The 20223-nt window shown below is 35.7% G+C and overlaps 1 protein-coding gene across 8 annotated transcripts in view; it reads left to right on the top strand.

The window, feature by feature from the left end:
* The first annotated feature begins 1898 nt into the window (after positions 1–1898).
* Positions 1899–20223, top strand: part of LRRIQ1 (leucine rich repeats and IQ motif containing 1) — a 103157-nt gene continuing 84832 nt past the window's right edge. For 5 of the 8 annotated variants that reach the window (XR_011678593.1, XR_011678592.1, XM_071423327.1 and 2 more), the window contains exons 1-12: positions 1899–2075; positions 2569–2737; positions 3889–4000; positions 4920–4990; positions 6193–6295; positions 7005–7210; positions 9101–9175; positions 9353–10552; positions 11328–11480; positions 12692–12842; positions 16665–16858; positions 17770–17897. Coding sequence is in view for 6 of the 8 variants with exons in the window: in XM_071423327.1 (XP_071279428.1) it covers positions 2603–2737; positions 3889–4000; positions 4920–4990; positions 6193–6295; positions 7005–7210; positions 9101–9175; positions 9353–10552; positions 11328–11480; positions 12692–12842; positions 16665–16858; positions 17770–17897 (2528 nt within the window). In the remaining 2 variants the exon portion in view is untranslated. Of the gene's footprint in view, positions 2076–2568; positions 2738–3888; positions 4001–4919; positions 4991–6192; positions 6296–7004; positions 7211–9100; positions 9176–9352; positions 10553–11327; positions 11481–12691; positions 12843–16664; positions 16859–17769; positions 17898–20223 lie in introns of those variants that run through there. The other 3 variants (XM_071423329.1, XM_071423330.1, XM_071423331.1) reach the window with 3 other exon arrangements.

Genomic DNA, 20223 nt, shown 5'->3' with positions numbered 1-20223 from the left:
AGGAGCACAAGGGCTGGAAATGGCCTGCCAAGGCAACCCCAGCATGGCCCCAACATTGCTGCTCCTGCTTCTTTCTAAAATCAAGCACCCATGGGGACTGGGACTTTAGGGTTAGTCTGAGGGTTAGGGCAGTGTTTAGGGTGAGAATTAGGGTTGAGTGAGTCAAAGAGCCTACAGCTCCAGGAACAATATGGCTGTAACAGGAATGGCAAGGGAGTCCCAGTAGGGCCTCAGTATTGACCAACCAATATGGATGGGGGTTTTATTGTTAGGGTTAGTGTTGGGGTTATGTTTAGGGTTAGGGTTAGGGCAAGGGTAAGAGTTAGTGTTAAGTTTTGCCTTAGGGTTAAGTAAGTAGTGATTTGACAATTTTTCATTTTATTTGATTAAATGAAATCTTTCTATGATTTCTATGGAATGTCTCTTTTATTTGAAAATTTTTTTGCTAAGACAGGATATAGTTTTTATTCAGTATGTGCACAGCATAACTCCACTACAAAAGAAGCATTAAGTGTGCATTCAATCAGTGAATAAAGAGTTGATCACGGTGAAAAGTTCAGCAGTGATATGATTATATAAAAGGGTGGATTTCAAATGGATACATTTCCATTTTTTAATATTCATTATCATGCTTATCCGTAACACTGGTGAGAAAACTGTAAACAGTTGCCCTTGAAGCAAATATTTTTTGTTCAATGCTCCTAAAACTTTCAAAAAGGTACTCAGCTTATTCTAATGACAGCAGATGGGAAAACCCCTACCATTTTTGGCAGATCCTTCCCATTGCTCCCAAATTGCACATTTTCTATGGAAAACCTAAACTTATCTTTTAGCTCTTAATTTTTATTATGCCTATTTTTGCATCTTGGTATTCCTCATCAGACTCAGGGTTAGATGTGCTCCCTATAAACACACAAAAACATTATCTGCACCCTGCCTGATCTGTGGAATTTTTCCTTGACTGAATTCTATTTAGTCTCTAATTGTCCAACTGGACATTTTCTCCAGCTTTCAATAACTTTTACACCGGCAGGCAGTGGTAGGACAAAGGGGACAGGTTTTAAGCTAGAAAAGGCCAGATTTAGGTTAAATGCTACAAAGACAATCCTTACACCACAGAGGGTGGTGAGGCTTGAAAACAGGTTGCCCAGAGAAGCTGTGGGTGCCCCATCCCTGTGTTCAAGGCCTGGCTGGATGGGGCACTGAGCAACCTGGTCTAATGAAAGTTGTCCCTGCCCATGGCAGGTCATGTGGAAGAAATGATGTCGAAGGTTCTGTCTAACCCAAACCATTCTATGACTATGAATTAGTATTTACCTTTCTCTCACATTTTTTTTTTTAACTCCTATTATTTGCTCCGTACCTGTAGCACTGGCAGGCCATGCTGAGCCACTGGTCTCCCTGCACCTGTGAGGCCGTGCCAGGCTGGCCATGCCACAGTCCAGTGCCCCAAAATGGCCCCAGTGCCAGCCGGCCCTTCTGAGCCATGACCCAGCCCCAACATGGGAAGACAGAAGGGATGTCGGGTGTGTTTTCATAAAACACCTTTACTGTGGCTTTAGTATGCTTTGATTTATATTTTTTCCTGCTTAATTGGCTCCTGCAATTTATTGTGAACACTGAATTCCAGTCTATGACTTCAAAAAAACCCCAAACACAAACCGAAAACCGAAATAAAAATACCCTCAAAAACAACAACAACAAATAACCCCCCAAAACAAACAAACAAATCCCAAACCCCAATATTAAAGAAAAAAGCCCAAACAAACAAAACCGCGAAAAAGGTGCTGCGAGGTTCTCCTCCTTACGCTGGGGGGCGCTGCCTAACGCCCCTAGAACGCGAAACGGCAGCTCCTGGCGAAGTCTGGCTCCTCTCGCTGCCCGTCCGAACCGCTGTTTCCCGTTGCCGTGGTGACGCTCCCGCGGTAGCAGCGCGGCGCGGGGCTCTCGTCCACCCCGTGGAGCTCCCCACCGTCCGCTGTTGGCGGATGCGGAATTTCAGGGCGGAGGGGCGGCCGGTCTCCAGAGGTGTCCAGAAAGGCGGAGGCTCCGTGAGGAGCTTGACCGAACGACAGGTGAGTGGGTACATGAAGTAGACGGGGGGGACCGGAGGACTGCGGGCACTCTGAGAGCTGGACTACAACTCCCAGCATGCAAAGTGGCGGAGCCGCTCGCTTGTCAGGAGGCGGCGGTGGGTGGTGCTGCCCCCCGGGCGCGGTGCCTTTCGGGAGATGTAGTTTTCTCTCAGCCGCGATCTGGTGTTCGCCTTCCCGGCAGGAATGCGCTCCGTGTGCCTGGTGTCCCGCTGCAGGAGCCGAGCTCACTGCCTCCCATTCCCTTCATTGCAGGGGGCAACGGGTTGCGAAAGGGGGGAGGAGGGCCGTTTCCCCCTTCTTACATCCATCCACAAGTTTTTACCTCTATGGGTTACATAATTTCTCACCATTTCTCTCTCATCATCTCTCATAATTTCTGTGTATCATTAAAACTTTCTATATTCTTAGCGTTATTTTGAGGACTCTGTTTTGGTTCATACTGCGTTGAAAGGTATTACTTTTTTTTGTGTAGCTTTCAAAACAGATAAGACCCTGTGGGAAGAAGAATGTCGGAAGATATTGAAGGAATTGAAAGAGAAGTAGAAATTGAATTAGGCAGAATCAGTGTTTCTTCGTTTGGAACAGATGATCCTGAGCCTGACACAGAGGCATCAGAGGAAGCCTTGAGTGACAGTGAGACAGTAAGTATTCAGTGAGCTGAGCACTCAGTGTATCCAGCGAGTGTTCAGTGCGCTAAAACGGCTCCGTTTGATGACATTTCCCCGACACACCTAACCTGAGGCTGTGATCTGAGCAGTAGTCTTGGTAGTATTGCTTAATGAAAAATGTAACAGGACAATAAGAGAGATGGATATCAGCATTCTGCTTGAGAAGATCACACCTGGAGATTTTGTTTTCTAATCCTCTGAAGCTGGAGGATTTGATGAGGTAGATTAAATCTGGATGAATAAACCCATGATTCTTCACTGCAATCTGTATTTTAATCTTACAAGAGACTGATTTAGGAGATTCCTTCTAAGATTTCCAGATACTAATTGCATATAAATAGGTTCTTCAAGTCCTCTTTCTTGTATGACTTCTTTTTTTTGGGAAGTGGCTTTCCTCTGAATTAAAATCAGTTATTTGGGTCCTTTTCTGCCATTTTAATTTTGCAGATTCATAGCATAGGGATTGGTTTGTAGGATATTAGGGTGGATAATATTGATCATAAATCATGTTTCATATGATGTAGACAAAGGCATCAGTGCTAAGTGTGTAAGAACTCACATACTGAACATCAGCAATGTCTACCACAATTTGCACATCTGAGTGAAGGCAGACCATTTTCCCAAAATATTGACATTCAAGGCAGTCTTTTGAATAGAAAGTTTCTATGTAATAAAGAATACTGAAGCATTGGTTCTACATGCATAAACATGTAGTTTAAACATAAGTAAATTTAAAGTTTATTTATCCTGAAAAGAAAAAGATCCTGTACCTCACAGGTATTTGATAATTTTTATCTCATCCTTCTTCTTTAATTTCTTGGTCCAACACAGTTATAAACGCAGTAATTTAATGAAATGTGCTTCTAGAGAGAGTGCAAGAGACATTGCTGAAATTTTACTAGACTGTAATTAAAATTGGAATTATGAATTGTTCAGTGGGTGGTAAGAAAATGAGAAAAGTACAGGAATTTGGAAACATTTTAGTGGAAATTGCTGCTAAATCTCCATCAATGCTTTATAGGCAAAGCCAAAACAAGTCTTTATTGTCTTATGTCAAGTATTTACCTTTTTCAAGCCTGTGAGACAAAAATGTAGAACATATGTCAAAGGTTGTGTTTTTCTAGATTTCAGGTGACCTACCAGAATCAGTTCTCGCCTATTTGAACTTTATCAAGAGCAGCAATCAAGAAGCTGAAAAGCTTATACTGCAGGACTTAGAGGATGAGCAAAGTAGAAGTAAGCATTAATCACACTTAAAATGTTTGTACACCTCATATTGCCAGTGGACATTAGACTAACAAGCATCAATAAAATAATGCACACTTTTAAGTAGAACAAGCAGCGAAACCTATTCCATCAGCTTCTGAATGCAGGATGAAAGTCTCTAGGAATAAAGCCATGCAATGCTATCTTCTTGAATTAACATCTGAGCAGAAATTAAAGTTTTTGAAAAACTCATCTAATGCTAAGGAAGGCAAGTTGCAAGGTTAATCTCTGAGACAAAGCCCAGGCCAGACTCTTCATCAAAGTCTAAAATGAAGTCAGTGGGAGCTGAAATGCAGGGTTCAGATACAATTGACTCCCACAGAATATGTTTTAAGTCTATCTTGAGAGATGCCCAAGCTCTCATTGGATGAAATGACCGTTAATTGGCAAAAAATAGATTGCTGTCAGCTGTGTGACTGAAGCCAAGCTCGTGGAACTGTCTGTTCCATTAGTGCAATAGGCTTGGTGACCAGAAGCTCAACACTGACTACAAATTTTGAAATCTGAGGAGCATCCCTATTTATTCCTTTTTTGTAATGCAATCTTACTCTTTTAAATTGTTTTTGTCAGCTTTTGACCTATCTGATACAAGTGCTGCAGTATTTTTCTGCACAGAAAATGTTCTGCTGTGTTTCATGATGTGGAATTTTCTTTCATATTTGCTATCACTGTATTCTTACAGAATCATTGTGTCTGTTTCTGTTATACACATTTTCTGCTTTTAATGCACATAAATGATTTCCATACATATTTAAGTAAAACTGGGGGGAAGGAAAGGGAAAAAAAACCTTTATTTTAGTTTAAACATATTGACAGATAAACAGTGTAGACCAAGCATTCGTAAGGGATTTTCTCTCTGGACTAAATTTTTTTTAAATTTTTTCTTTAGATTACATTTATGAAGTAGTTTCTTGCCATCCTTCTGAATTGAAGGAAGATACAAAACAATTTAATGAAAAGGTATTTTTAATTTATACTTTACTTATAAGGAATAAAATTCTATTAAATTATCTAGATAACTTAAACTTGAGATCTATAAATGTGTCAGGTTTTTTTCTGTAAGACTATCCATAAGGTATTAAGATGAGTTTCTATATACATTTCTTTAGAATTAGGACATCAACTGTAATACACCATGTCTATAAGCTTTCAAATTTGAAATAAATTATCTGAGATATTGAGCACGAAAATAAAAAAAAATTAAACAAAACTGAATAATCCTTTATTGATAGTTATTTGGAGAATATTATCTTAATATTATGATATTAATAACTCATATATTGTAATATTAATAAATTATCTTAATTTAAGCTTCTCTAATCTTATTTTTTATGATGATCAGGAAGATGTACTACTATTAACCTTGCTCCTAATACATTCCATTATTTTATAGAAAATATAAACATGGCAATCTCTGTACCTTTCAAAGACAATTCAAGAATTATGAACATGAGTGCTTCTATACTTTCATAGGATTTGACTGAATAACTTGCTGAAGTTTTCTTAGAAAAATATAAAACTGTATTTAATTTATTCACTTTTAATTTGCTGCCTGGCTTTTATTAGTGAGCACTCTTGCAAACATGATTTTTTGTTCTCAGAAGACTATTGTTTAAAACAGCACAATTACTTCATGTGACTTCAGCTGCATTACAACTATTAATATAGGCCCAAAGCATGTGATGAACAGATGATAAATGAGCAGGAATAGATTACTTGCCAGTAAAGAACAATGAAATAAATATAGCAATCCTTGTGCCCATAGTATTATTTTGAAATAGTCTTAAAAATTTGCTCTGTAACTAGTTCTTCCCCAGTGTGCATAACAGTATTCATGCATAAGTTCTTGGTTTCCTAGAAAGTAAAATAAATCTCAAATGCAAGACATTCATTTTTCCAAGTCAAAATATTAAATATATTTTAAAAACACATAGAAATATTATGTATTTTGATAAATAGTACAATATTTGTTACTCTAGAAAACATTATTTTTACTGATATGTTAGCATTATTCAATGTATAAGGATTCCAGTCAGTAGTAAGTTTTACCTTGTTGTAGTTGTCCAATGATAAAAAGCTTATTCTTGTTCTGGAAGATTTTTATAATGTTCTGCTTTTAATTTTTTTTCTTGCTTTTTAATAACAATTTTAAACTATGTTAGATACCACTTGAAGTTGAAAATGAAGACTTGCAGCTTGCTACAACACCTGATTATAGTCAGTCCATCAGTGATGAAGCAGTCACTCATGACCACTTTCTTACAGGTAAACAAGCACATTATTAATTAGGTTGGGTTGATCTTTAACATATCAGTATTTCCTGCTTTTCTGTTGTCATAAGTATCATAGCAGTTTTATAAAAGAATTTCACATTGCAGTATACAGCAGGGCCTGATACTTGATAGATTTGTCATAAACAAACACTTTCGCCTTTATCTAATTTCAGGATCACAAAATCATCATAGAAATTAGTATCAAAAAATACCACTCAAAAATGAAAGCTGCTCAGAGGCACTAAGCAGGTTCTGCTTTGGCCACAGATTTTTGTTGTTATTTTGGTTTTTGGATTTTGACTGGTTTTTTGTTTGGTTGGTTTTTTTTTTTGTGGTCACATTGGCTGAGGATGTTCCTTTGCCATGGGCTTTGGATGAGTTGGGCTGGAGTATTTCAGTGCTAAAGCACTAAAAGCCACAGAAGACATCCTCTGCAATCCTGAATTGTACATTTTTAGAATAAGCATAGTAGTTGCAGAGTCACTAAGTGTGCCAAATAATAAGACATCTCTGATGGAAAGGACTTGTGCTGCAGTTCTGATTTCCTATATATATTATATAATACATGTAAGAAATCAGATATATATATTGCTGGCTATATAGTCATAGGATCTTTTTCTTGTCCAATACCTTAAGACTGTTTAATGTTCCCCAGTGCTTATTAGGAAATTAAATAAAATGTTTTCTTGGTTGATTAATAGCTGATCTTGAAATGAGCATAAGTCTTGCCCATTGTGAAATAGAAGAACAGTGCAGACAAGCACTTGAGCTTGAAGATGAGAAGATGAAAAAGTGGAAAGCTGAGAGAGAATCACGGGAAAAACAGAATGAAGAGGAACATGCAAGAAGGGTGAAGCATCTGGAGCAGTTTGAGGCTGAAAGAATAAAGTTAGATCTTCTTCATAAGGTAATGAATCATATTAAGCCAATCTGTTCCAGTCTAGACTATCTGAATTCTAGCTCTAATGTGAAAAAGGGGCTACTATGTCAAATTGCATCACTGTCCTAAACCCTGTCTACTTGTATTGCCAGTGAGTTGTAAAATGTATTTAAGTGCAGTCCATTGGTTTTTATGTGTTTACTGTTTTAATCAATCGTGAATGAATTTACTATGCTACATTTTAAATTATTCCTTAAGCTTTGCCTTTACAAAGTTTTTATATTATGAAATCAGCCAAAGTACTGGAAATGAGAGTTGTGCTGAAATTAATCCCAAATGAAAAATGGTCACTGTGCCCTAATAGAAAATACTTAGCTAGTTTGGACCTCCCACCCCAATTTCACATTTCAATGTTAAAATCTTAATGGAAGTAATCAGAACCAAAATTACTCACTACAGCAATGCTGGTGCTGTTCTTCACTAGGTGAAAGTTACAATACTTGCTGTCCCTATCTTTATCTGGGAAACTTACTCAGGCTTCATCTACTGATGAATGCCATAGCAGATGATAACTCAGCACGTTGGCTGGTGGCGCTCTCAGACTATCTAGTCATGTTTTGCTATAGTGGGTGGAGCATCATAAAGGATAAAAGAGAGAAAGAACATGAAGAAATTTAACTCTCAGATATTATTCTTGTGAGAGCACAGAATTTTATTATTTAGCCTAAATAAGTGTGTTTTGAAAGGTGCATTAACACTACATTTTCATTAACTAATTTGTGGCTTTCTGAAGAGGTGGGTGCCTTGGCAGCAGCAAGGTAATTCAAGTCACCAGTAGTAAGGAAGGGCTTAGTAAATGCAAAGACCTTTGATCTCTGAAGGCCAGTTCAATGTCTGCTGTAGCTGTCTTTTCAAAAGGTCAGAAAAACTGATAGGCCTTCTTGACTCTGCTGTCACAAAACATTTCTGGATGTAGGATGGCTTTCTCTAGGAAAAGATGGACATGGCCATGTTTAAGCACTTTGATACTGATGTTGCAGGAACGCTTCTTTTGGAGGTGAGAAATAGAATCCAACTTTCCTACTGCAGAAGGATGTAGATGCCTGGTCTCTCATGCTGATCTGAACAGCATGCTTCTGAATGCCCATGAAAAACAGTGCTTAGACATGTGGGAGACTTTAGACTCCAAGGTGAAAGTGGTTGCTTTTACTACTTCCTTCATATCCTCCATTTTTGATTTGGTTGATATATCTTGGTTCCATCAGGAGTTATGTAGTTCTGGATCAGCCTGGTTTTTAGTTATTTACCTAACTGACTTTCTAGCTGCTAACCTGCTAACTTACAGTCTGATTGAGACTTTTTTCCTGATTGAGGTTATGTTGGGCAAGAGGGGAAATGCTATTTGCTTGCATTATAGTGAGAAAGTAGACTTGAACTTTCATTTTCTGTTTAAAAGCAATTTCAGTCAGAATTTTTTTTTTTAGCTTTACTGAACAAAATTCCCATTTGAAGGATTTTAATATTATCAGTACATACCAGTGCAATTAAAGGGAGATTGTTCATGCTGTTGTTCAGACATGTTTCTGTTTTCTGCCTGTATTTTGAATGGTTTGGTAACTAGTTTTCCTCTTCAGTAGTAGTACAGATCTTGGAGAGGAAGGTGGCAGCTGTTTGGGTCAGTACCTAGATGCTGACTTTCTGAAGGTGTGCATCTCTCAGTGCTTGACCAAACTGCATTACTGATGCAAGTGTTCTGTTGTTTATTGTGATCCACACATGGCTCAGTTTCTCATTTAAATTCAGGCATTCACAAAATTTGATTGTTGGAAAGTCAAGAAGATGGGTGAGATTGGAGAGAGGGTGTTTTGTGTCATTCTGGGTTTTGTACAGTATTCATTTAATTAATTTGCTTTGCAGAAACGCCAGGCTGCAATACAAGATGAGTTACAAAAAGAGGAGGAAGCTTGGAGAGACAAAATGAGGCAACATGCGGTAAGGTTGTACAGTGAGCTTTTGTCAAATGACTGTGAGGTTACTGTTAAATATTTGAGAATAAGTGTTATCATGGAATACTTAATATGCTAGATTCTGTTTGTGAATGATAAATATGTGCCAATACCTGTCCCATTTTAAAAGTGGTTGAAATCTATCCTAATTGTTTTGGCCTAGGAATTGATCATGAATCTACAGTTGCAAATGGAGGAGGAAAGAAAGGCCTTGGAAGAACAGAAAGCAAAAGAAAGAGAACAACTGGCTGAACAACAGAATATAGCAGCTGTGAAAATCCAAGCTAGATTTAGAGCATTTTTAGTCCGTAAAAAATATGCTCCCATTTTAAAACAATGGAAATATGAAATGAGAAAGAAGCAGAAAATACTAGAGGAAATAGAGCGAGAAATGAAAGAAAGAGAGGAAAAACTGAACAGGCGAATGCAAGAAAACAGGTTAAAGAGGGAAGAGGAAAGAAAGAGGCAAGAAGAACTTGAAAGAAAACAATATTTGAAACAGGTGAAGAGGCATGAGGAATATGAGAAAAAGAAAGAAAGCCTGAGATTGGAAAGAGAAAAACAAGTGCAAATAAGAAGAGAAGAACAAAGAAAATTAGAACAAAAAAGAGCAGAAGCTGTGATGTGTGAAAATGTAGAAAATAACATAGAAGACATAAAAAAGGATAATAAGACAGAAAATATGAAAGTAATTAGAGAAGAGAAGGAGAAACTAAATAAACAAGTAGAGGAACCAAAAGAAAAGCATGCTGAAATGATGGATGAAACAAATAATTGGATGATTCCAGCAGAAAGAAATTTGACACCAAGCGTGCTAGGCTCTGAGAAGGAACGCCCTTCTCAAGTGAATAATGAGAACTTATACATTAATTCAGTAACACAAGAAGAAGAAAATAACTCACAAACCTATCTTGATAAAGTTTCAAATGGCTGTATTTCAAAGGATGAATCTCTTAACTTTGGTGCTAATGTCATGGCAGAAAGTAAGGCAAACTGCATATGCAGCAGCCCTCCAAATGTCCAGCCAAATGCTAATAACAGAGAAATTAAAGATCGATTTTCTCATGAAACTATGAAGAAAACTTTATTTCTGATGGAAAATGCTATTGAAGAAGTCAGAGACACCTGGAACAGTAGTCAAGATGTGGCAGATTCTTCTAGTAAAGTAACTTTTCCTGATGATATTGAAAAGAAGAGACTAAACTGGATGAACACATGCAAATCTTGGTCTAAAATATATGAAGAAAACCAAAGAAAGCAAGCAACTATAAGAAAACGACTAAGGAAAAGTTCATTCAGCAAGATGCCTCCACTAAGTACAGACAAGATAATTCATAGTGGCCCTTGGAGTACTTTGCAACAGGTAACTGGTAATATGAAAGTTTGAGAATTAAATGGGAGACATACTTCCACTTTTTTTGTTATCTTCTCTTTTGGTATGTTCGCAGAATGCTTTATTGTTGAGCAGGAAATAGATATTGTGACAGTTCCTGTACCCAGGTGCAGAATAAGAGCAATGACAATGACTTTTAAATTCCAGTGAGTATTGTGGAACAGACTGTTGTGGTATTAGTCTTCAGATGATTGATAATATTAACCCTTTAAAAGGCAAAATCTCTTACATTCTGCTAAATTAACAAGGTTTTGCCTTTGTGTAAAGGCCCACATTTCAGTTCCTGCTCCCTTCAGAGTTTTGAGAGCAATTGTCTCTTCTAGAAACAAGATATTACTGATCAGCTTATAGATAGTGTTTTGCCATAGAGGACATCTCCTGGTTGCCAGGACTTATTTTTCTTACCACTTATTGCTTGCTCTGTGCTCTCATCTTGATTTCCATTCTGAGATGGCCTATACACACTTCTAGTCTGAATAATTTTTGTCTGTTCTACACTCATGATTTATGATACTCTGACTATTGTTTTCATGCTTGCCTCTCCCATTGGACAGATCAAACCTATCATTGCTATTCTTTTCTATATGAAAAGATTAACATTAGTTGCTTGCATTTTATAAAGCATTAGTGGTTTGTAGTTTTGTTTTTTTTTTTTCATCCAAAAGAAAATTACCATAATATGATGTTGTGCAATGAGTATTCAATATACAAAACATTATTTTTATTTATCAATAAATGCATGCAGGTCACAACGCTTACACTCGAAGATTTGCCAGCTTGTAGCCTCTCAACCTTATCTGAGTGTTCAAACCTTCAAGTTTTGACTCTGAGGCGCTGTGGACTGGTTGCACTGGAAGGACTAAGTAGCTGCAAAGACCTGAAGTATATCAATGTGGAGGTACCAAGCATATTTGATGCTTTATTATAAAATGGGGAGAACTGCCAGTTTTGCTCCTTAGTTGATTGTTCGGTAGTCCAACTGAATATGTAACTTTTAGCCTTAAGAGCATAGGAATAGCAACAAAATACTCCCAAATGTGAACAAAGTTATACAAGCAGATTTACTGTGCAAATAACAAAAAACTACATGCTGTAAATGATTCAACCTATACTAAGAAAATAGCAGGCTAAGGTTAGCATTAGTATAGATCTTTGTTTCCTCAGTCTCTGATTGATGAGTGGGCAGATGCTGTTCACCATAGCAGGTGCTCAGCTTGAGCAAGAATAGGTAGAAGGACGAGTCCTTTGCAACATGAATACATGTTACATGTATTTTTACATGTAAAAATACACCTTGTCTATTAATTAAAATCAGTAAAGTATATGCTCAAGAAATACTACATATAGTGAGTTATACCAGAGGCCTAATGTTTAGGTATTCACTACTGCGCAGTGTTTTACATGCCCTGTTTAATGACTAAAGAGAACTTTTTCTCTGTAATGCATCTTTGTTCCAGAACTTGGCAGTTTACATGAAACAGCTTTGTTCATATTTTTAATTTCATGTGTTTTAACAACACATTTTCCAGATGAAAAGACCAAGCACAGCAAATAGTGAAAGAGAAATCTGAGGAACCATTATTAAAATGGCCTGGGGAAGGGGATGTTTAAAAAGCAAGATCCCTTGGAGGAATAATATTAGCTTAGAACAGTGTTAATGTTTGTGACCAAAGTACCTCTAAATGCAGACTTTTGCTATTAGTAAATAGGATTCCAGCAAAATTACATTGGTCTTCATAAGCATCTAGTAAATATGATGTTTCTATGCAGTTTTTAGTTCAGTCTCCGAGGGTTTCGGGAGGTAGGAAAATATGTATGGAAAAGACTGCTCTGTTCTTACCTTCTTTTTTATGCTCTTTTTGTTTCAACTCTGGGCATTTTCAGAGCCAGAATGAAGTTCAAGATACATTCTTGTTCTGTTTCAGCAGGACACAAAAGTTTATTTCTAGGACTCATCTTTTTTTTCCCCAGTGGAAAAATAAAGATGCCCTTACTCCTAGCTAAGAGTTTAGGATAAAAATAAGCAATGAAGGCAATATGCTATATTTTACTTAGTTCTGCTACTTCACTTCAGATGCTATTTAATATTCTCATTTTCTTTTATTGTAGGAGAACAACATTCAGGTAATTGACTGTGCAAATCTGGAAAATCTCTGTATTCTCATTCTGAATAAGAACCGTCTTCCATCAGTTTGTGGCTTAGATGGATGCAAAAATCTCCAAAATCTTGAACTTTCCTACAATAGAATTACTCGAATTGGTAAGAAAATTACTCCAATTTGTATAACAATATTTATGCCGTTTATATTCAGAATTATACACCCCTTTACTTTAGAGCCAGTCAGCTGCTAAGCCCAAAGAGACAGACTTGGCAAAAAACCTTCATCTTAAAGCATGGCTTTGCTACTGCCCTGTATTCCATCTAGCAGGTCATATAACTATTGTCAGCCAAAGAGAATAAAATCTTTCTGAAAGGGCCACTAACATTATCTGCACAGAGTCAGCTGGAATATGAGAGTAGGCTGTGTTCAGCTTATCTATAGAAATAATGAAAGTAAAGCCTAGCTGTGCAACTGCAGGGAACTCCAGTGTGTTCCTGACTGACACAGTAAGTAGTTATATAGAAATTGTGTTGCCCCTCTTGAGTCTGCTGGACAGTAGAAAAATAATTAAAAACAATTATTAAGCTCATAGACTAAGCAAATTCACATGAGACTTGTAAATAAGTAGTTCCACTCTTAAATAACACAATGAACATGGATAATACAGTTCCATGATAAACAGCAAGGGTTTAGCAAACAGAAAATGGGAAAGCTTAAAAAAATCTGTAGATGTAGAGATTTTGATGAAGATATTATAAATATTTTTGTTAATATCTGTAAATGTTAGTACTCATGAAGAAAATTTTTAATACCTGAGAATAAAAGTCCTGGGAAATCAATGTTTGCTGTAAAAGCATATCAGTAGTCTAATGAGGAAAAATAAAATAAAATGGTTAAAAAGTTTCATCTGTATTTTTGTGGCAAATAGTGCTTGATAAGATTCTTATTCAGATTGATCTTATTTGATTAAAATGTCTGCAAAATTACTGTAAGAATGACATCGTTTTAGTGGATGACATTTAAGAATGTGGCATCTGTGTGGAGTGTGGTAACATCATACAGGCCAAGTGGACTAAAATTCTCCAGTATTTCCTCTTTTGTGCAGTGCACTGCTACAATTACTGAGTCTCTCATGAATTGAAGTGAGTAAATAAATGTTCGCAGAAGTCATCTTCAAATGTGGCTTTTTTTCCTCTCCAGAATTGTTTTGACGATTTTAGGTTAAAACAGAAGCATAATACAGGATATATTTCATATTGAGTAGTTGCACAGAATGCGTAAAAATGGATTTGTGAATTACAGATAGTTAGCATATCACTCCCATCTGTAAATATTGCAGGATGTCCCTTTAGCAATTTTGGAAGCTCCAGTATGGTGTAGTAAAGCTTATTTACATTCGTAATATTTAAGTTTTAATGACTTGTTGTAGGAAATTTCTGGCATACTATGTTTTCTCTTTTTATTCTTTTCTCCTGTCATTGAAATATATCATCAGTAGGGGAAAAATTAGAGTTGCCAAAAACCCCTCAAAAATAAAAGAGAAATAGTCTCAATTATCCTTTTTCCCTTAGGAATACATGATCACAAATTAAGTAATTGTGACAGTAACACACCGAAGTCGAGTGCGTATGCTTGTATTTTGAGGACAAATGCTTTGTTTAAAACTTTTCAAGCACAAAAAGTAGCATTTTGACTCAAGTTTTCAAATATGCTTCTGAAGAGTGTCTGTACTGCCATAGAGTGCTGGGTAAAACCCTGGAAGCTCGAGGAATAGCAATGTATAACCATGGATGCTCATAAATGCTGCTTTCAATATACTCTTTTTAAGACAGCACAGAGAAGAACTTCTTTTTCATCAGACACCTTTTTAATTTAGGTTTTGTTGTTTGAGGGTTTTATTTTGGGGTTTTTTCATTTTTATGTTCACTCTCAGCTTTCACTCTGTTGTTAGTTGACTTTGTCACACATGGAAGTGACTGCAGAACTCTATCAATAGCTGTCCCTAGCTAGCAGACTTCAGCTGCACTTTGCAAAATGCTGAGAACTTCCATAAAGGTTCTCCTTGAGTCTTGGTGAAACCATGTATTTGTCAACAAAATGCTTTTCCTATGGCTGCTCTAACTTTTGTTTGTTGCATTGTATGTAAAACATATAATGTCTTCTGGAAATGTGCAGAAGGCTTTCAGGCTTCTATTTAATTTTGCATATGAGCAGAAGTAAAATACCATTTGTTTGTATTACATTATTCTCTCTTGTGTATTTTCTGTGAAAATTCCAGAATGTTCTGAATGACATTCAGGTGAGGAAGAGTAAAAAAAGGTGCTTTGTGCAGCATGCAGAGAAGGAAACTTTCAGACTCTGTTTTACCTTCTTGCCTTTTCTTATTGTGTGTGCAGTCTCTCTTCTTAGTCCCACTCCAGGCTCATAGAGTGCTTTTAAAGTTTCCAGTACTGCTAAACTGAACTTAAACTAATTTAAGCTTGAGGTAACTTAGCTGCTTAAGAGGAAGTCTTGGGAGCAAGCACATGAAAACGCGAAAGTGTTTCTGAGACCACTAGATGGTGCTGGTTCCTTTTTTATGTTCATCCAAGCGCGAAAGAAAAATACACACCAGGATCTTGCAGTCCGGGTATTATGTCATGGACATGTTTGAAATTTTTCAGAATAATTAAAGATTTGTATATTTATTTGCTAAAGCACACTTTTGAAGTTACATTATAGGAAATGTGTGTTATATTTAAGATGATATCACTTTAATGTCAGATAATTGCATTCTTTTCACTAAATGTTTTCCATTTTTAAAATAAAATTATTGGAACGCCTACATTGGGAATTTTTTAAAATTTACTACTGTTTTTGTATTTTATGTTTTACTTCAGTTTTCTCCTTATAATTTGTTTTCATTTTTAAGTCCTCTTTTATAATCTCAATACTCTATGGTGCAAACTGATCTCTGGTTTCATAATTTTTTAATGAAATAAAATATATAATCATAGGGGTTTTTTTCATAGGACAGTCACAAAGAGATTCACTTTTGTGAATCCAGCTCATTCAGATTCCCTTGGTGAACTTGTGAAATTTTGAAGATAAAGATGAGACACAGTGTTCCCTCAAATAATCCTAAATTAACTAAATTATCAAAGAATACATGAAACAGATGTAAAATCAGAAATTCCTTATTTTTGATATGGTTTGTGACGGGTATCCCTTCAAAGGAATTTTTACTACAGAGATACAGAAAAGCTGCTCGGACCTGTAGCAAGTTAGATGGATCAGTGCCATTGCATGTGTAAGCCTGTGGGAAGACAATGTAATTTTTGCTGTTGGAAGGATAATTTTGGTTACATTCTGTGAGAGAAACAGATGCTCATTGGAATTTCTTTGCATTTCTTTTGTATGTAGAGATTGCATGCTCTTTAATGTAGATGGCAGGAGTAAATTTGTTGAGAGTGGAATGGCTACAGTAGTATAGCTTTATTCTTAAAGGCACTAAATTTTCTTTATAAATTTTGTCGTTAAATTTGATACTGGCCTAAGTTTTAATACAGTTTTTTCTAACCTTGCTGATGAACTTAAAAAAAAAACTTTAAAAATGAAATAATAAAAACTAACTTTTAAACATAGTGTTTTCATTCTGGTGGATAATTTTAAGAGGCTGTTAGCATTTCACAGAGTTCAGAGCAGTTGTAAAGTGGTTAAAGCATAGTAAGTACAGTTTATCACTACGAGGATGTTCTCTTCCAATGGCAGTACCAAAGAGATTATGAACTGTTATTATTGCGTGATTAACAGGATCAGAGATTTGTGAACCATATGTGCTGTATATGTGATAGGGTCAAAATACAGTAATCCATTTTAAACCCTATAAAGAAGTAATATTAATTATTATGTCAGAGAATGTACAGAAAATTCAGAGTTTTCTTAATACTTGAACGACAAAAGATTTTTATTTCATCATGTCTCAAATCTTGAATTTTCAGGTGGTCTGGAGTCACTGAAAAATCTTCAACAATTAATTGTGGACCATAACCAGTTGATCAGCACAAAAGGTCTTTGTGAGGCACCTACTCTCATTCACCTAGACTGCTCTTTTAATAACCTTGCCCAAGTTGAAGGCATTGAAAATTGTGGCCTACTTCAAGTTCTGAAGTTGCAAGGCAATAATCTCCAGGAGGTAAAAGCTTTGAATTTAGTGGCTGTTGTGCATACATCTTTGCTAACAGTCATATTATTCAGCATTTCTAAGTGTGTGCTCTTTGATTGGTGTGGGATGTTTCATGCTCTTAGGTAAGATTTTTTTTTTCCCCTTATCAGGGGGTGATTTTTCAAATATACAAATGGCTAGCAGTTAATTGTTTTCTTACTCCCAAGTCCTTGAAAAATTGGACTCTCAGTGATTATGGTTCCTCCTTCATTTATAGCATCGAGTTTTTTTTCTAGTTATGGTTCTGATTTGGTTTATAATGTAAGAAAATACTATTATTACTTATAGATTCTATTATAATAGGAAATAATTATATCAGGCCAGTAATAATGATATAATTGTCGTTATATGTAAGCAATTGCTCCTTACTGTTACTTGTATATAATGATAATATTATTATCACCCTGATGATAATCATACTTATTTAATGTATGTTGATTCTCCAAAACTTGAAATTTGTGCTGCAGCATTTAAAATAGCAAAGTTGTTTGCTAAACGTATGCTTCATCATATTTACTCACAGTTATTCTCCTATGAATTCAGGAGATGAAAATCATTGTCAATAAGCAGCAAATAACTAAAGAAATAAAATGAATAAAATAGTAAGGTTGTGACTCTTGGGCGCTTGAATTTTTTTTTCTTCTTTAATTTTTTATATTAACTGTTCAGGTGTGATAGAAGACATTAAAAAGTATTTACCACCTGATATATAGAGATTATGTGTGACAACTGGTACATACATAATAAGGAAATGATACATATATCCAAAATGTCAGTTTTTCTTGTATTTAGTAATGATTTATGAAAAGCATCTGGTAAGCATTCCATTGTTGTTTCTCTAATTTATATTAGTCTTAAATAACCATCTCGTTTCTATTTAGCTTCCAAGACTGGAAAATCATGTTCTCTTAAGAGAACTACATTTGGATGACAATAGCATTTCTTCTATGAGAATGCTTTCTTTGTATTGGTTGCCTCTATTGCAGATTCTTTTGCTGTCTCAAAATAGGTAAGTAAGAAACATTCTTCCACTTACAGAACTGACCCAGAGGAATTTACTAGCATAACACTTGTCTGAAAAGTGTGATTCTCAGTATGGTTGAAATTTCACCATCTTTTTGGGATATTCTTTAAAAATAAAAATATGCAGTTGGCATGTAATTACATCAGCTACCTCTATCTAAAAAAAATTGAAACAGCATTAACTATGTAATTTTTTTTTCTCTTGGATATTATGTGAAAATAATTCTTGAGCATTGTGGCATTATTAAAACCATGGTGGGTTTCTTTCTTTCTTTAGCAATTGTTTCTAGAGTATGTCTGTCAAACTTCATATTTCACAGCTAGCTTATTCAAAACAGACTTTGAAGGCTAAGTTAAGGGCAAGTACTAGAGTTAAAAAGGCCAAATAAAAATGTTTTTTTATTTTACATACATATGTTAATACCCTCCAAAACAAGTATATTTGCTTTAATTTTTCACTCTTCTGGTTCTGCTTAAAAGGTATAAAATAAAGAAGAATCAAGACAAGCAGCATAAAACTTGTTCATGCCCTCAAGTACTCTGTAATTAGTTTTCTGTTTGTTTTCTAAGATAATCTGTTCATCTTTAGAAGTTGAATAACCAGATATCCTGGATTTAAAATCTTATTTTCCCCACCCCCACTTTTTCTCTATTTAAATTCTGCTAAAAAATATATAAAACATTTATTACAGTTTACAATTTGTTAATAGGAAAATTAATTTTTAAATAATATCCATTTTTTTCTCTACTGTGATAATTTTGTTCTGAATAAGACTGATCTCAGCTTAAGAAACAAAATACTACATACCATATATATAAATACACTCTCAACTATTTACTTCACTCTCCTGTTAGTGAATAGATGTTTTTAAAGAGTGATTCATCTGCCATTTTTAGCTGTTTGCTTTGAGACTAATCATAGCCTAAAAGTGCCTGTTCATCTTCATTGACTATTAAAAAAATCAAAATGTCCACTTCATGTGTAGGTGTCTACATCTGAACAGAAATGTTACATCTTATGTAACATAAGTTCAGCACAGCCAATTGTGTCTGGGAGCCTGTGGGAAAAAGGATGTATAAGACTGAGTCTTGTTATTATAAGCAATGTCCTTCATGGAAATTGAATATTATTTAAGTATATACAACCTATATTTTTATATAACTTTTCAGATTGTTTTCATAACATCTCTAGTGAAGTACTATTCATTGAGACTCTTGGATGTAAATAAAATATATACAGAATCTAATCTTCAAGTTCCTGATCAGGCTTCTAGGGTTTGGGATTTTTTTGTTCCCTTATTAGTTCTTCTAGAGTTTGGAGAAAGTGCTTCCTGCCTGTGATTAAGCAAGAGCATTATATGTTGAGCATTAGGTTTTGAGTCACGCTGCTTGATTTAATTCTTGTTTTTTGCTATCTTTTTTCCTTGTCCTGTTTATCTTCTTTGTGGATAATGTGGCTCTATATTGTAGTTTCCTCTTCTTCCTCCATTGCAGCTATCCTGTGTGTAATAAAGTGTTTGCAAAACTCCTTGACATTCTCACATGCTTGCTATGGACTTGCAAGCACAGTTTCAGGGATAGCTCAAATGCAGTTTCTGGCTTTAGGTTGTGCTGGACTGGCCATGTAGATTACCTTAAGTCATTTGCTTATCCCATCATCTTAGAGTTTTTTAAGTCCATTGTAGTACTTGCTCTGGTTTTCCAGTAGCCAAGGAGAGATGCACTGTTTGATCTGCTGAGTTCCTTTTGCTCAGCTATGAGAAAGGACATATTTTTGCATCAACAGACTGGATGTGCTGAAAATAATTATACATCTTGGCCTCAATTCCCCTTCTTTCCCTGATCTATCTATAGCTTATATAAAATCTTTGTGACAAACAGGACGAGATAGCCTTGAATCCATATTAAAAGCCTCAAAATTCCTGGCATTTCAGTAGCCTGCTCTGTTACACTCACTTTATGTACACTTATAAGCAGCTCCATATGTGTGTGCTATAGCATAAGTAACTTGATGTTCTATAAAACAGCAAATGTAGTGGAGTAAGCTGTTGAAAGAAAAGCTGTTTCTTTACTTTTATCCTACAGTCAGTGCAATTTTGTGAATTTATTCCAAGTGTGCACTGAGTGCCACTTCCTCTACTGATTGCAGGAAGCCAATATAATGATAATGCTATGAATCTGTATTCTTTCTGAAAGTGAAGTACTGTGAAAAAAAAATTCTTACACTAATTTACAGGACATTTTTATTCCCAAGATGCTTTGTCTGCATCATAAACCAGAAATTGTCAAAGGTAAAACTCCAAAAATTATTT

Source organism: Agelaius tricolor, unplaced genomic scaffold (assembly GCF_023055355.1).
Source record: "Agelaius tricolor isolate 1412-34295 unplaced genomic scaffold, bAgeTri1.0.p SCAF_3, whole genome shotgun sequence".
Taxonomy (NCBI): Eukaryota; Metazoa; Chordata; class Aves; order Passeriformes; family Icteridae; genus Agelaius; species Agelaius tricolor.
The sequence above is the reverse complement of the archived record's forward strand: the minus strand, read 5'-3'. Positions and strand labels throughout refer to the sequence as shown.